The sequence below is a fragment of the Hyperoodon ampullatus genome, assembly GCF_949752795.1.
Source record: "Hyperoodon ampullatus genome assembly, chromosome: 18".
NCBI lineage: Eukaryota > Metazoa > Chordata > Mammalia > Artiodactyla > Ziphiidae > Hyperoodon > Hyperoodon ampullatus.
The window spans coordinates 49,382,190-49,399,411 of NC_136931.1; the positions used below are offsets into that span (position 1 = coordinate 49,382,190).

Sequence of the window (17,222 nt, forward strand, 5' to 3'; positions counted from 1 at the left end):
AATGAGTCTTTGGGGCTTAGAATGAATTTTATTCCCTGGGTCTATGACTTTTTGGAAATGAGAATGTTCTTATGGTGGGATTTCTCTCTCCCACCAAATTTGCAATCTGGTCCTCTGCCCAAATTTGTGGATTCATTAACCAGCCCAGTCGAATAAATATTTGAAATATCTTTCAAATCTCAGATGCCTTGCATGTCTTGAGTATTCAGTGCCATTCAGAGCAGACAAAAGCCGGGGAGCCGTATTAACCATTTAGGCATACAGTCTGATTTAAATGAACACAGAAAAAGGAATTAGAAAACAGGGTTGATGGGAAAGCCTGTCCCTTTGCTTATAAAATCTTGAATATTTGAGTGTACTTTTCGTCTGTAATGTGAAACCAGGCAAAATGGACATTCAGCCTGATATAGTGATTGTGAAGTGGCTATAGGGAAATCAGATGGAAGTAAAACTTTGGGAGAAAAAAACTTTCAAGGGCTGTTGAAGCCATCCTGGGCAACATGACATTGCTATAACATCAGAATTTAACTGAAGCTTGTTTTCATTGCCTTGATAATCTGATGAATTGGTCATTTGGCAAATGGGTCTACAGAGGTTGTTCTCAAACTCAAGCATACCTAAGAATCACCAGAAGGCCTTGTTAAACTAGACTTCTGGACCCTATCCCAGATTTTCTGACTTAGTAATTCTGGGGCGGAGCCCAGGAATTTGCATTTCTAACAGGTTTCCTTCCGGAAGATGCTGACGCTGCTGGTCTAGGCCCATGTTTTGAGAGTCACTGCTCCAAAGTGCAGCTGTTAACCTCAGCACTCTCTTTAAGGCCCTTTAAGAACAGCTATTGTTTATTGAGCACTTATGTACCAGGTTCTGTCCTCAATTCATTATATATGCTAAAGCATTAAAACCTCACCAAAGCTCTTTAAAGTAGGGCCTATTGTGACCACCGTGTTACATATGGGGGAACCGAGGCACAGCCTGCCACACAGAGAGGTTCAATAACTTGCCTGAGGTCACACAGCGAGGAATTTGTGCAGCCAACTCCTACTCATCTTTCAGGTCATAGCTCAGAGGTCCCCTCCTCCAAGAAGCCCTCCCTGACCACCTTGTCTGGGTCAGGCATCTCCTCTGGGCTCCTCCAACCCCTGAGCTTCCCCCGTCACAGCCTTTATCATCATCCTCATTATTATTCCAGAACTTCTCAACCACACCCTGACGTAGAGAGATGGTATAATAAGCCCCCAAGAAGCCATCACTCAGCTCTAACAGTTATCAGCTTTCTGCCATAGAACAATGTTTTTCAAACGGTGGGAACCAACTCACCAGAGGGTCGTGAATCAAGTTTATCGCAGAGGTTCTCATTCCTAATTGCGCATTGGTATGCCTGGGGAGCTTTACAAGACACTAAAGCCCAGGTTTCACTCAGATATTCTAATTTAATTGGTCTGGGATGGGGTCTGAGCACTGGGATATTTAAAATCCTCCAGGTAGTTCTAATGTGCAGCCAGGGTTGGGAGGTTGAGAACTACACATTTAGTGGGTTGAGTTCAGAATTCATTTGTAGTTAACCAGACTAGTACAGGACAGAAAATAGCAGAATGTATGGCACATAGTAAGGGTATGTGAAACTTCTGTTTCAGGTATATGTGGATGTAATTTCAGATTAGACACACGTACTGGGTCTCAGTGTAAATATGTACCGGATTTCCTACTGTAGGTTGCAGTTAGAAAAGACTGAAAAATTACTACATGATAATATAAAGTTCACAAGGGCAGGGACTTTGTTTTCTTCTACTGCTGTATCTCCAGGGCACATAATAAATGCTCAGGAAATTTGTAGTATCAAGGTATGTGACCAGTCTTCATCTCCCGTTAGCATATAGTATATGCTCAATAAATATATATTGAATAAATGAACAAATAAATAACAAATGCTTATCTCCTCTGGTTCTTGGTAGGTGCTCAATAAATATTTTTTGGATAAATGAATGAATAAATAACCAATCTCCGATCTCCCCAGCACATAGTAGGCATTCAGTAAAAAACTTTTGTGGACAAACGAAGGCTGAATCTCCACCTCCCCCTGCTACATTGTAGGTGCTCAATAAATAACTTTGGGGAAAAAAATGAGTAAATGACCTGCCCTCCACCACATCTGGCACATAGTAGGCCCTCAATAAATATTTATTAGACAAATGGATAAATGATCCTCCATCTTCCCCTAACACATAGTAGGTACTGATAAAGAGTTATTAAGTAAATTAATGATTATATGCCTTCCAGCATACAATAGGCCCTCAATAAACATTTATTGCATAAATGAATAAAGGACTCACTGTCCACCTCCCCTAGCACATGGTAGATGCTCAATAAATGAGTGACTTTTCATCTCCCTAGATTTCCAGAACTACCTACGGACACAGACAGGGAATACAACCACTATTAACATCATCATCTGTACTGTGGACTACCTCCTGCGGCTCCAGGTGAGGATGTGAGGCCGTCCAGGTGTGACCCGGGGCGGGGTCTGTTGGGCCATGGTTTGCACCAGCAGCCCCTTACGCTGCGTCTGCCCCCCAGGAATCCATCAGCGACTTCTACTGGTACTACTCGGGCAAGGATGTCATTGAGGAGCAGGGCAAGAGGAACTTTTCCAAGGCCATGTCTGTGGCTAAACAGGTGTTCAACAGCCTCACCGAATACATTCAGGTACGGCTCGCCCGCTGGGGCGGGGCGGGGCAGTTCCGCATCCCGCGCCCTGCCTCGTGCTCACGTAGAACCTCTCTCTGCCCCACAGGGGCCCTGCACCGGGAACCAGCAGAGTCTAGCGCACAGCCGCCTCTGGGACGCCGTGGTGGGATTCCTGCACGTGTTTGCCCACATGATGATGAAGCTCGCTCAGGTTCGGGCCTCTCTGTTCTTCATCCAACTGCTTCCAGGCATCCCCCAACTGGCACGTTTCCAAGTTTTGCCCCGTCGGTCCGTGTCGCACCCCAGTGCTCCCGGCAGGTTGCACACTGGTCCCTCTCCGTGGCCAAATCCATCTTTCTTCTGGATTGGCTCTCTCCATGACCCCGCCTCCTCCTCTGCCACCGCCAATCGGATGGCTATCCATCTACAGTTGCCTTGGTCCGACGTTTGGGGCCCGCCCGCTCTGGTCCAGAGCTCCTCTGTGATTGGTTGGTGTTCTTTCCCCTCTGATGAGGTCACCCAGATTCGGACAGGACTAGGGATAGGATGAGGGTAGGCTTCTAGATCTGGGCCTGGGGCTGAAGGGGTGTTTTGCTTCTTTATTCTGCTTGCGGCAGATGACATCTGTCCAGGGCATCCATGATGTAAGGTCCCTGTCGAGCCCCGTCTCCCATCTCTAGCATCTTCGTGCTCCCCTTTTCCCCACCACCCCCGCCCCTTTGCAGCCTTGTCAATGCCTCACAAACACCGTATCCATTTGCTCTGCTTCTGTCTGGTAAACATATTCAAGGCTGCCATACGCGCTGCAGCAGGGCCCAGCGTCTGAAACGGCACCATCCACATCCTAGACATCATACATATATCGGTGTGTTTATTACAATAGTTTTCCAGCAGATGGCAATATTCTGTATATTATAATTTCCCAACAGGAAAGAGTCTTGAAGACGGGAAGCCTTTTTCTAATTTACTCAAAGGCACCACAGGGGCTGGCAGAAATCCTGTCTGGTGTCCTCTGACCTTTTGAAAGGAGTTGAACTTAAGAATGCAATTTCTTAGTGTCAGTGAGTTCAAGTGGGGCTGTTGATGTAATCTTAAAATTCTAAAGGATATTGGTATCTTAGTGTAGAGTTCCAAATCCTGCAGAATTAATTCCTCAGCCATAGTCTAGGTTAAATTGCAAGGGCTAGAAATCCAATGCAAAGTGGTAGCTTACAAAAAAAGAATAAAAAGAAAAGAATTTATCAGTTCACATCACAGATCAGATCCAGGGCCTATAGTGCTGTTAGTAGAAATGTCCCTCTCCTCTCTAGCTTCATTCTCAAGCAGGTGCTCCCCATGGGCTGGGAAAATGATGCCCTGGGCTTTCATGAGCTCCACTAACAGCTCCAGAGGGAAGAGAACACCTCTTTAGATCCAGGAAAAGATCTGCCATATTCTTTTATTGCACCCCTACGACCCGGAAGATGGGGTTAGTCCCATATGCTCTGAGAGTGGGATTGTTGAGAGAATCAAGGGGCTACATCATGGACAGGCACACGCCACAGGACTCACCCATCTTAGGATCTTGAGATCCTGGAATGTTGGAATCTTAGAGTCAGAATGCAGAGCTTTGGAACTGTGGAAATGTGTTAGGATTAGAATCAGCAACTCTAGAACTAGCATGGGGTAGAAGGAGCCTTACATCCCATTTATCTGGTCCCCTTCCCCTTCCTCCATTTCATTAGGTAGAACCATATGAAATTACCACTTTGTTGGTGAGAAATGACTGAAGACTAGCAATTTTATGTAGCTCAACCTAATACAAATAGGGGCCATGGGGCAGAACTTTGACCATGTTGGAGACTTCTGTGGGCCCTACATGAGTCACTGTGACAGGACAGCCATTCTTCCCAAATGGCTTACCAGAAAGCACATAGCTGTGTCCCACAGCCTTCTTCCTGAACCCAGAGTCCCACTTTTTTGATCATACATTCATTCAACAAACATGTGTCAAGCACCCACCATAGGCCAGGCGCAGTGCTGAACTCTCATCCCTTCCCAGATCTGTGTCACTGTCCCCAGTATTTGCCCCTGTCCATCTCTGTCTCTCTTGGTTCCAAGCATCTGCTCTCAGATCCCCATACACCTCCCAGTCCTCCTTGTCTGCCAGCCCTTGTCCTTACACGTCACCTGTTGGGCCCACTTCCCCCAAAGTGCCAATCCCACCCCACAGTCTTGTCTCTCTGCCTTTTCCCCTGCTTCCGAGGAACATGCCTGGACTCGGGTCCCCTCGGAGGTAAGAGGGGGAAAGAAAAGGGGTCTTAGGCCCTGCTGGGTGGGTGGAAGCAGCTGGAGGTGAGGGAGGCGTCTCTGCTGAGAAGAGCCCTCACAAAGCTGGGATGTGGGGTCTCTAGGACTCGAGCCAGATCGAGCTGTTGAAGGAGCTGCTGGATCTACAGAAGGACATGGTGGTCATGTTGCTGTCACTACTAGAAGGTAAGCTCCTAGTGGGTGGGGGTAAGGGGAGGGTACAAATGTTCAGATGATCCTGGAAATGGCCCTCTGAGACCCAGGAGAGCCTAACCTTCAACCCCATCTGACATCATGTGAGGGTCAATGCATTTAAATTGCTATAAGAAGCTCAGCAAACACTTATTGGCCACGTATTATGTGCCAGGTCCTGACTGTAGATATAGAAATTTATTGGATCACCAGAGAAATCTTAATTAGGTCGGTGGCCTGGACACTTTTTAAAATTTATGCACTGAATATTTATTTATTTATTTGTTTGTTTGCTGAATATATCATTTAGCTCTTGCTGCCTAACAAATATCCCCAAAATATAGTGACTTAAAACAACCATAATTTATTACTAATTAATAAAATTATTTAACTTGTAGACAAAGACTTTTTTCTATAGAGGTTCATAACAGCATCCTCATTCTTTTATATGGCTGCGTAGTACTAATTGCGTGGGGATACAGTGATTCATTTAACCGCACCCCTATCAATGGACATTCAAGGTTCTTAATTAAAAAATATTTTGCTATTACAAACCATGTTGCAATGAATAATACTCCTACGATGTTTTAAATTTTTGGTAACTAGTCATCAGCTTTTAAAAATCAGATTTAAAGGGACTTCCCTGGTGGCACAGTGGTTAAGAATCCACCTGCCAATGCAGGCGACACGGGTTCGAACCCTGGTCTGGGAAGATCCCACATGCCGCGGAGCAACTGAGCCTGTGCGCCACAACTACTGAGCCTGTGCTCTAGAGCCCGTGCTCCGCAACAGAAGAAGCCACAGCAAGAAAGAGTAGCCCCCCGTCACCGCAACTAGAGAAAGCCCACGCACAGCAACAAAGACCCAAAGCAGCCACAAATAATCAATTAATTTTTAAAAATCAGATTTAACAATCAAAAATCCCTTTAAACATTTTTCTTGAAAAATTGAAAGATTCGGTGACCATGCATCCACATTCTCACATGGGAAAAATCAGCTGAACTGGATTAAATAACTATCATATCAATGTTCAATCTGATTTTGATGACTGCACTATGATTATATAAGAGAATGTCCTCGTCTTTAAGAATATATATGTGGAAATGTTTAGGGCTAAAAAGGCCTCATGTCTACAGCTTAGTCCTTAATGGTTCAGTGAAAAAAAATAGAGAGGGAGAGGTATTATAAAGCAAACATGACAAAATGTAAACAGTTGATGAATCTGGAATACATGAGGATTCCCTTGCACTATTCTTGTGAACTACATGTAAATTTGAAATTATATGAAAATTGAAAGGTACAAAAAGAAACTGGAGCCAGTTTGGGGAGTTCCCTGGCGGTCCAGTGGTTAGGATTTGGGGTTTTCACTGCTGTGGCCCGGGTTCAGTCCCTGGTGGCAGAACTAAGATCCCGCAAGCTGTGTGGCACAGCCAAAAAATAAATGAATGAATATAAATATAAATAAAATCTGTTAAAAATAAAAGGTGGAGCCAGTTTGCTTTAGAGGGGGTGTGGGGTCCCAGTTTACCACAGTCTCCACCTCTCCCTGTTGTCTTGTCTTTGGCCTACCTCACTCATCTATGGACCTGCCTGGCCTCTGTGGGCTAGTGGAAGGCTTAGGTGGTGTGAGCTCTGAGGTCATGCAGCTCTGGGTTCAAGTCCTCCCCACCCCCTTACTGGCTGTGTAACCCTGAGTTTGAGACTTTCTCTGAGTCTGTTTCCTCATCTGTAAAAATGAATAGTGACACACGTTCCTTACAAAGATGAGGTTGTGTCAGTGCAGCACTTGGCATGGCATCTGGACCCGCCATTAGTTTATGCCACTGTTATCTTTGTTGATGACTCCCCCAGCTATTGGGGGAGGAGGACATAGACAGAATCAGCCAGGTTCACACCTGATGCTGAGGCAGATCAGAAAGTGACCCTTGCCCTCTGAGGGGAGGTACAGGAGCTGGCCAGGGAAGCTTCCACCAGCACAGTGGATCCTGGTGGCTCCTGAGCTGGAGAGGGAGGCAAGCCCAATGGGGATCCAGAAAGGAGGCTCTGTTGAGCCACACTGACCTGGGGCTGCCTGCAGGGAACGTGGTGAACGGCATGATTGCCCGGCAGATGGTGGACATGCTTGTGGAATCCTCATCCAACGTGGAGATGATCCTCAAGTTCTTCGACATGTTCCTGAAACTCAAGGACATTGTGGGCTCTGAGGCCTTCCAGGACTACGTCACTGATCCCCGTGGCCTCATCTCCAAGAAGGACTTCCAGAAGGTGAGTACTGGAAGGCGGATGGGTGGGGTGCCAAGCGCCAGTCATGCCCTTCCTGGCTGCCTGCTGTAGGCAAGAGACTTCTCTGGATGCCTCAGTTTCCTTATCTGTAAAACGGGGATAAAATGATCATCCTTGGACTTGTTTTGAAGACGAAATGCATCAACACAAATGAGAACCTTATTTCTATTATCATTATTAACACTCACAATATTATCATTATTATAAATAGAGATCAGATATTCAGTTGATAAACATCTACTGGGTTTCTCCTCTGTGTTGGGCTCTGTGCTGGTACCATGGACACAGCAACGACTGAGACAGACACAGCCCTGCCTTCATAGGGCTTATAGACTAACGGGAGAGGCGGTCACTAACGACCACCGCAGGTCTAAATAATGAGGCTGTCAGGAGGGAAATGCAGGAACCCGCTCGGTCCAGGAGCCCACTCACCTGCCTCTGCCAACCCTTCCAGCCCAGGTAAGCCACTCATCCGCTCTAAGCCTCAGGCTCCTCTGTGAAATGGGGCTAACATAATAACATTAACTGTTTCACAGGACTGCTTTGAGGTTAGGCAGTGGGTGAACAGAGCCTGGACAGTGCCTGGAACACAGGAGAGTACAAGAGATGTTACCTATTATTATTACTATTATTACTGCCAGATCTTTTCCGTCACCATTTTGTTAAATTTTTCTTTTGAAATAACTTCAGTCTTATGGAGGAGTTGCAGGAACAGTACATAAAATTTCTGAATACCTTTTCACCCGGATTGCCCAAATGTTAACTTATTTATTTATTTATTTATTTATTTATTTGGCTGTGCTGGGTCTTAGTTGCAGCACAAGGGTCTTCGTTGCGGTGTGCGGGATCTTTTAGTTGCAGCATATGGGACCTTTAATTGCGGCATGCATGCTCTGAGTTGCGGCGTGTGGGGTCTAGTTCCCTGACCAGGGCCCCCTGCGTTGGGAGCTCGGAGTCTCAGCCACTGGACCACCAGGAAAGTCCCCCAAATGTTAACTTTTTACCTTATTTGCTCTATCATAATTCCTCTTTACTTCTAAATACTTCAGTGTGTATCTCCTGAGAACAAGTTCATTCCCTTACATAACCACAAAACAATTATGCAAATCAGGAAATCAACATTGAGACAATCCTGCTATCTACAGACTTTATTCAGTTTTTGCTCTTGAAGAAATTTTTTTCCTTGTCAACGATCCAGTCTAGGATCAGGGATTGCATTTAGGCATCCTGTCTCTTTAGCTCCCTTCAATCTGGAACCCTTCCTTGATCTGTCTTTGCCTCTTATGATCTTGATATTTTTGAAAAATAGAGGCCAGTTGTTTTATAGGATGGCCCTCAGTGTGGGTTTGTCTGAGTTTTCCTTGTGATTCAATTCAGGTGATACGCCTTTGGCAGGAATATCAGAGGAGGGCTATGTCTTTCTCAGTGCATTGTATCAGGAGGCATGTGACATTGGTTCTTCCCATTACAGCTGGTGTTAGCTTGGTCACATGGTGAAGGTGGTGTTTACCAGAGTCTCCACTGTAATGATACTATCGTTCCCCTTGGTATCTTGTGAAGATGTGCTTTGAGACTATGTAAATATCCTGCGCACCCTCTCAGGGTTAGCATCTATCAGTGATACTTGTCTCAACGATTATTATGATGGCAGCTGATAAATGGTGGTTTTCTAATTTCCCTGTACCCTTTACCTTTACTAGGTACCTTTTTTCATTTTATTGCAGTATGATTGACTTACCATATTGCAATAAAATGTTGTGTTGATTTCTACAGTATAGCAAAGTGATTTGGTTATACATATATATATATTTTTTTCATATTCTTTTCCATTATGGTTGATCACCACAGGATATTGAGTATAGTTCCCTGTGCTACAGAGTAGGACCTTGTTGTCTATCCATCCTACATGTAATAGTTTGGACCTGCTAAGCCCAAACTCCCAGTCCTTCCCTCCCTCATCCCCCTCCCCCTTGGCAACCACAAGTCTGTTCACTATATCTGTGAGTCTGTTTCTGTTTCATAGATATGTTCATCTGTGTCATATTTTAGATTCACACATAAGTGCTATCATGTGGTATTTGTCTTTCTCTTTCTGACTTAGTTTGCTTAGTATGATAATCTCTAGGTCCATCCATGTTGCTGCAAATGTCATTATTTTATTCTTTTTGTGACTGAGTAATATTCCACTGTATATTTGGACCACATCTTCTTTATCCATTCATCTGTCAATGGACATTTAGGTTGTTTCCATGTCCTGGCTATTGTAAATAGTGCTGCTATGAGCATAGGGGTGCATGTATCTTTTTGAAATATAGTTTTCTCTGGGTGTATGCCCAGCAGTAGGATTGCTGGATCATATGACAACTCTATTTTTAGTTTTTTGAGGATCCTCCATACTGTTTGCCATAGTGGCTGCACCAATTTACGTTCCCACCAACAGTGTAAGAGGGTTCCCTTTTCTCCACACATTAGGTAGGATTTTACTGTAAGGAAGAGTTTTTCCCTTCTCCTCCATTTATTTATTTGTTTGTTTGTTCGTTCATTCATTCATTCATTCATTTGTATGGGTATAGACTCAGGACTTCTTATTTTATTCTAGGGATTGCAATCACTGTTGTCCATCAGCACTTAAATAAACCCAGGGTCTCCTGAGTTGAATACAAAGTGCCCCATGCCTCCCAGTTGTCTTCTGAGAGCCTCCCTGCCTCTCTCTCTCCCCGCTTCTCAGCCACGCCTCCCAAGAGCTATCTACCGTCACTCACTCCTTTCTCACCTCCCACTCCTTCCCTGATTCAGGGCTTCTGTCCCTGTCACTCTCCTGAAACTACGCCAGCTAAGATCATCAGTGATCTCTTCACCCTAAATCTCTCCTCTGACTTGTCATCTTGGCGGCGTTTGCCACAGTCGGTTATTTCCTCCCCCTCGGCAATGCCTTGCTTCCCTGGGCGTCTGTGCCACGCATTCCTGGGACCCCCACCTTCCCTGCCAATCTCCCGCAGCCTCTTTTTTTTTTTTTTAACATCTTTATTGGAGTATAATTGCTTTACAATGGTGTGTTAGTTTCTGCTTTATAACAAAGTGAATCAGTTATACATATACATCTGTTCCCATATCTCTTCCCTCTTGCGTCTCCCTCCCTCCCACCCTCCCTATCCCACCCCTCTAGGTGGTCACAAAGCACCGAGCTGATCTCCCTGTGCTATGCGGCTGCTTCCCACCAGCTATCTATTCTACGTTTGGTAGTGTATATATGTCCATGCCACTCTCTCACTTTGTCCCAGTTTACCCTTCCCCCTCCCCGTGTCCTCAAGTCCATTCTCTAGTAGGTCTGCGTCTTTATTCCTGTCGCCCTCGCAGCCTCTTAAACATCGCTGTCCCTGAGCCCTGCACCTTCAGGAAGAAGAGCTAATATGTATCATGTTCTCACTCTGTGCCAGGTCCTGTGTGTAAATGAATGTTAATTTACAGTAACCCTTAGGTAGTAAGGACTTTTTTTTTTTTTGGCTGCGTTGAGTCTTCGTTGCTGCACGCGGGCTTTCTCTAGTTGCGGTGAGCGGGGGCTACTCTCTGTTGCGGGGCGCGGGCTTCTCACTGTGGTGGCTTCTCTTGTTGTGGACCACAGGCTCTAGGAGTGTGGGCTTCAGTAGTTGCGGCTCATGGGCTCTAGAGCGCAGGCTCAGTAGTTGTGGCACACGGGCTTAGGTGCTCTGCGGCATGTAGGATCTTCCTGGACCAGGGCTCGAACCCGTGTCCCCTGCATTGGTGGATTCTTAACCACTGGACCACCAGGGAAGTCCCAGTAAGGACTATTTTTTATTCCTATTTTGCAGAAATGGAAACTGAGGCACAGGAAGGTTAAAGTGCTGTGCTTAAGGTCACACAACTGATAAGTAACAAAGCTGGGATTAGAACTCAGGCAGTCTGGCTCCAGAGTACACTGCCTCCAGATTCATCTACTAATCTAGCCTAATAAACAGTCAGTGAACACCTCCTGGGTGCCAGGCCCTCTCTGGGGAGTCCCAGCTCGACTCTCAAGACAGGCAGGTTAGGGTGAGAGTCTCAGTAGGGACTGCAAGAGAACCAAAAAAGACGATGCAGGAGCTAAAGTCACATCATTTATAATTTTAAAATGACTCTACTCAGCAAAGGAAACCATCAACAAAAAAAAAAGACAACTGGGCTTCCCTGGTGGCGCAGTGGTTGAGAGTCCGCCTGCCATTGCAGGGGACACGGGTTCGTGCCCCGGTCTGGGAAGATCCCACATGCCGCGGAGCGGCTGGGCCCGTGAGTCATGGCCGCTGAACCTGTGCGTCCGGAGCCTGTGCTCCGCAATGGGAGAGGCCACAACAGTGAGAGGCCCACGTACCACCAAAAAAAAAAAAAAGCAACTTACGGAATGGAAGAAAATATTTGCCAACCACATATTTAATACGGGGTTAATATCCAAAATATACAAAGAAGGCATTATAGCTCAAAAGCAATAAAACCAATGACCAAATTTAAAAATGGGCAAAGGACCTGAATAGACATTTTTCCAAAGAAGACATACAAATGGCCAACAGGTACAAGAAAAAGTGCTCAATATCACTAATCATCAGGAAAGTGCAAGTCAAAACCACAGTGAGATATCACCTCACACCTGTTAGGATGGGTGTTATCAAAAAAACAAGAGATAACAAGTGTGGCAAAGATGTAGAGAAAAGGGTATCTTTGTCCATTGTTGGTGGGAATGTAAACTGGTGCAACCACTATGGAAAACAGAATGGAAGTTCCTCAGGAAATTATAAACAGAACTATAGTAGGACCCAGGAATCCCATTTCTGGGTATCTATCCAAAGGAAATGAAATTATAATTGCAAAGCGATGTTTGCCCTCTCACATTCATTGCAGCATTGTTCACAATAGCCAAGGTGTGAAAACAACCTAAGTATCTGTCTATGGATGAATGGATAAAGAAGATGTGGTATGTGTGTATGTGTGTGTGTGAAATATCATTCAGCCTTGGATAAGGCTGGAAATCTTGTCATTTGCAGCAACATGGATGAACCTGGAGGGCATTACGCTAAGTGAAATAAGCCAGCCAGAGAAAGACAAATACTGCATTGTATCACTTATGTGAAATCTAAAAATAAAAGTCAAACTCAGAAACAGAGTAGAAAAGTGAGTGGTTTCCATAAGCTGGGAGGTGGTGGAAAAAGGGAGAGGTTGGTGAAAGGGTACAAACTTTCAGTTATAAGGTGAATTTTTAAAACATGGGTAAAGATCCCTCCTGACTATTCAGGGTTTCACAAATCACAAGATTTGATGTCATGTACACAATATTTTGTAGCTCAGTATCTGTTTCACAAAGTTACAAACAATCTGTAACTTTAAAAGTGCATTGGCTTTATTTTTTGAATAAATAATACATTCACATAATTTTTAAACTAAAATATAGCAAAGTATGAAGTGTGAGAAGTCTCATTCCCACCGCTTTCTCAACCTACGCTTCCTTCACCCCCACTGCTGTGAGTAAGCATTAGTTTCTTTTGTGTCCTTCTATCGTTTTCTCCAGATATTATTTTCCTCTTTTCTTACATAATAGGTAATAAGCTATATACATTGGCCTGTATCACTTAACAATATATTCTAGAGATATAGGGAGTGTCCTGATTATTTTTTATAGGTATCCAGTACTCCACTTTGTGTATATATTATGGTTTATTTGATTATTCCCTGTTGATGGACACTCACTTTTTCCCAGTCTTTTGCCATTACAACACATGCTGTCATTAGGGCAGCCATGGATAGTTGTGCAAGTTGTGCACTGTACAAAGGTGCCGTTTATAGGACAGATATTGTAAATTTCTACTGCTGATTTCCAGCAGATGGAAGTAAGAGTGTTGAGGAAGGCTCCATATGGGCCACTAGCAATGCTGGCTAGAACAATTACCTTTGTATGTACATCATTTTGTATGTGCAGTTATATCTAAAGGTAAACTTCCAAAAGTGGGATTGCTGGGTTAAAGGGTAGATTCATTTGTCATTTGGACAGATCTTGCCCTGCATTTTTCCTTCTCATTAGCAAAATGTGAGACTGCCTGTTTTCCCACAGCCTCACCACCAGACAACATTGTCAAATTTGGATTTTTGCCAATCTGATAGGTGAAAAAGGGTATTGAGTGAAGTTTTAATTCACATTTCTCCTGTTATGAGTGCAATTAGGCATCTTTTCATGTTACTTCTTTTGTATTACTTGTTCAGTGAACTGACCATGTCTTTGGCTTACTTTTCTATTGGGATGTTGGTGTTTTTCTTCTTGATTTCTATATTTGGCTGATTATAACTTTGTTAGTGATATGAGGTGTACTTCTTTTTTCTAGTTCATCATTTGTCTTTTGACTTTGCTTATGGTGGTTTGTTTTGTTGGTTGGTTGGTTGGTTGGTTGGTTGGCTTTGAGGGGAGAGAGTTGGCCATGCATAAGACTTGGTTTTTATGTAGAAAATCATTTAAAATATTTTATTAATTTTTAACAGAATAGATAATACAGGGATACAGTCCTTTTGTAGAGAAATTCAGAACTTATAGCTATGGTTGAGGTTACCTTTGGTCCCCACACCCAACCGTACTCTCATCCCACCTCTTCAAAGGCTGCCACAGTTATCCTCTAGATGTTCATATCTCTGGACATTTATTTCTGCATTTCCATTCATATGTAAATCTGCACTGAAAAATATATAGAGGGCTTCCCTGGTGGCGCAGTGGTTAAGGATCTGTCTGCCAGTGCAGGGGACACTGGTTTGGTCTCTGGTCCGGGAATATCCCACATGCCGCGGAGCAACTAAGTCCATGTGCCACAACTACTGAGCCTACGCTCTAGAGCCCATGAGCCACAACTACTGAAGCCCGTGTGCCAGAACTACTGACGCCTGCATGCCTAGAGACTGTGCTCCGCAACAGGAGAAGCCACCGCAATGAGAAGCCCGCGCACCGCAACAAAGAGTAACCCCCGCTCTCAGCAACTAGAGAAAACCCGCGTGCAGCAGCGAAGACCCAATGCAGCCAAAAATTAAATAAATGAATAAATAAATAAATTTATTAAAAAAGAAAAATATATAGAATTATTTTAGGGCTTCCCAAGTTCTTCGTGTTTGACAGTGTTCTTGACGGTTTGCAAAACATGTCTCCAATGAGAAGTACTTTGCAGATTCCAAAACATCTACTACAGTTTGGAAAGCCCTTCCTGGTGGGTGAAAACACATTTCAGGCTACTAATTTATTCTCAGTTAGTACTATTTTGTGGTTTTCTTTATTGTTCTTTATTAGCAAATGTTTTTGTACCTATCTCTAAATTAAAAGACTTCCTTTTAAAAAACATCTTTATTGAGATATAATTCTATGCTATAAAATTCACCCATTTAAAAGATACAATTTACTGTTTTTTTGATATACTCACAGAATTGTGCAACCATTGCTACAATCTAATTAGAACATTTTAATCACCCCAGAAAGAAACCCCATACCCTTTAGCAGTCACTTCCATTTCCCCCACTCAGGCCCCTGACAGCTAATCTGCTTTCTGTCTCTATAGATTTGCCTATTCTGGACACTTCATATAAATGGAACTATACAATATATGGTCTTAAAAAGCTTTCCTTCTATTTAACGAACCACAATGTCATTATCACTCCTAACTAAAAACAAAGCAATAAAGCCAAAATGAAAAAGATCCACAGTTCATTAAATCATCAAATGTCTGGCCAATGTTCACATTTCCAGATCTTCTAAAGACCACATATAATTTTTTGTAATTTCTTTGAAGCAGGATCCAAACAAGGCCACCCAGTGCTATTGGTTGCTATTTCTTAAATTCTCCTTTTTTTAAAAAAAAAATCTACTTATTTATTTTTGGCTGTGTTGGGTTTTCGTTGCTACGCGTGGGCTTTCTCCAGTTGCAGAGAGCGGGGCTATTCTTTGTTGCGGTGTGCAGGCTCCAGTAGTTGTGGCACATGGGCTTAGTTGCTCCACAACATGTGGGATCTTCCCAGACCAGGGTTCGAACCTGTGTCCCCTGAATAGGCAGGCAGATTCTTAACAACTGCACTACCAGGGATGTCCCTGGTTGCTGTTTCTTTAAACCTCCTTTTATCTACTGCTGCCCCTCCATCACTTTTCCCTTACCTGGCAGTTTATCTGATGGATACCTGGGTTGCTGGTCCTGTAGAGCACCACTGCCTGATAGAAATACAATGAGAGCAACACATATAATTAAGAAATTCTGGGACTTCCCTGGTGGTCCAGTGGTTAAGAATCCACCTTCCAATGCAGGGGACGTGGGTTTGATCCCTGGTCGGGGGAACTAAGATCCTGTATGCCATGGGGCAACTAAGCCCGCGCACTGCAACTACTGAGTCCATGCGCTCTGGAGCTCTTGCACCACTAGAGAGAAGCCCACGTGCCGCAACGAAGAGTCCGCACACTGCAAGGAAAGATCCCGCATACCGCAACTAAGACCCAACACAGCCAAAAATAAGTAAATAAATATTTTTTTTAAAAAAAAGAAATTTCTAATACCTACACTTAAAAAAAGAAGTAAAAAGAAACACGTGAAATTATTTTTAACAATGTTTTATTTAACCTACTCTACCAAAATAATATTTCAACATATAGTCAATGTAAAAATTATCAGATATTTTAAATTCTTTTTTTTATGCTAAGTCTTTTTTTTTTTTTTTTAAAGGAACATACATTTATTTATTTATTTATTGGCTGTGTTGCGTCTTCGTTGTTGCATGCAGGCTTTCTCTAGTTGCGGCGGGCGGTGGCTTCTCTTGTTGTGGAGCACGGGCTCTAGGCGCGCGGGCTTCAGTAGTTGTGGCTCGCAGGCTCTAGAGGGCAGGCTCAGTAGCTGTGATGTACGGGCTTAGTTGCTCTGCAGCATGTGGGATCTTCCCGGACAAGGGATTGTACTCGCGTCCCCTGAATTGGCAGGTGGAGTCTTAAGCACTGTGCCACCAGAGAAGTCCTATACTAAGTCTTTAAAATCCATATGTGGGCTTCCCTGGTGGAGCAGTGGTTAAGAATCTGTCTGCCAATGCAGGGGACATGGGTTCATGCCCTGGTCCGGGAAGATCCCACATGCCACGGAGCGGCCAGGCCCGTGAGCCATGGCCGCTGAGCCTGCGTGTCTGGAGCCTGTGCTCCACAACGGGAGGGGCCGCAACAGTGAGAGGCCCGCGTACCGCAAAAAAAAAAAAAAAAAAAAAAAAAAATCCATATGTATTTTACACTGTCAGCACATCTCACTTTGCACCAGCCATGATTCAAGGGCTCAGTAGCCACATGTGGCTCGTAGCTGTCATTAGATAGTGCTCTCCTAGTTGTAGAGTTCCCCACAGTTTTGATCTGGCTGATGAAACTTTGTGGTGTCATTTAATGTGTTCCTCTGTCCCCTGCATTTCCTGTAAACTGGGACTTGGGTCAAGAAGCTCAATCAGGTTCAGGTTTGGAGTTTTTGTTTTTATTTTTATTTTTCGCCAACACCTTCCTTTGTGGTGCTTCATACGTCCATCAAGAGGCACATCCTGTCCTGCCATCTCTCCTTTTGTGATGTCAGCAACCACTGATATTCAATGCCCAGACGCATTAGTTCATTAGAGATTGCAAAGTGGCAATATTCTCATTTCTAAATGTTTGACCTTTACCAAACATCATATGGTTCCCCAAACCCAAAGCATCCTATGACTCCCAGACTCTTTACAAATCTTTGTATTTTACAATATGCTTTTCA

General features: G+C 44.0%; 1 protein-coding gene across 3 annotated transcripts in view; it reads left to right on the forward strand.

Annotated features, from left to right (window-relative positions):
- RYR1 (ryanodine receptor 1) overlaps nucleotides 1-17,222 on the forward strand; it is a gene marked incomplete at its 5' end in the record, with an annotated part of 117,246 nt that overhangs the window by 79,662 nt on the left and 20,362 nt on the right. For all 3 annotated transcript variants that reach the window (XM_079723525.1, XM_079723527.1, XM_079723526.1), the window contains 5 exons: nucleotides 2,395-2,483; nucleotides 2,578-2,706; nucleotides 2,795-2,899; nucleotides 5,082-5,163; nucleotides 7,247-7,434. In XM_079723525.1, the coding sequence (XP_079579651.1) occupies nucleotides 2,395-2,483; nucleotides 2,578-2,706; nucleotides 2,795-2,899; nucleotides 5,082-5,163; nucleotides 7,247-7,434 (593 nt within the window). The remainder of the gene's footprint in view (nucleotides 1-2,394; nucleotides 2,484-2,577; nucleotides 2,707-2,794; nucleotides 2,900-5,081; nucleotides 5,164-7,246; nucleotides 7,435-17,222) is intronic.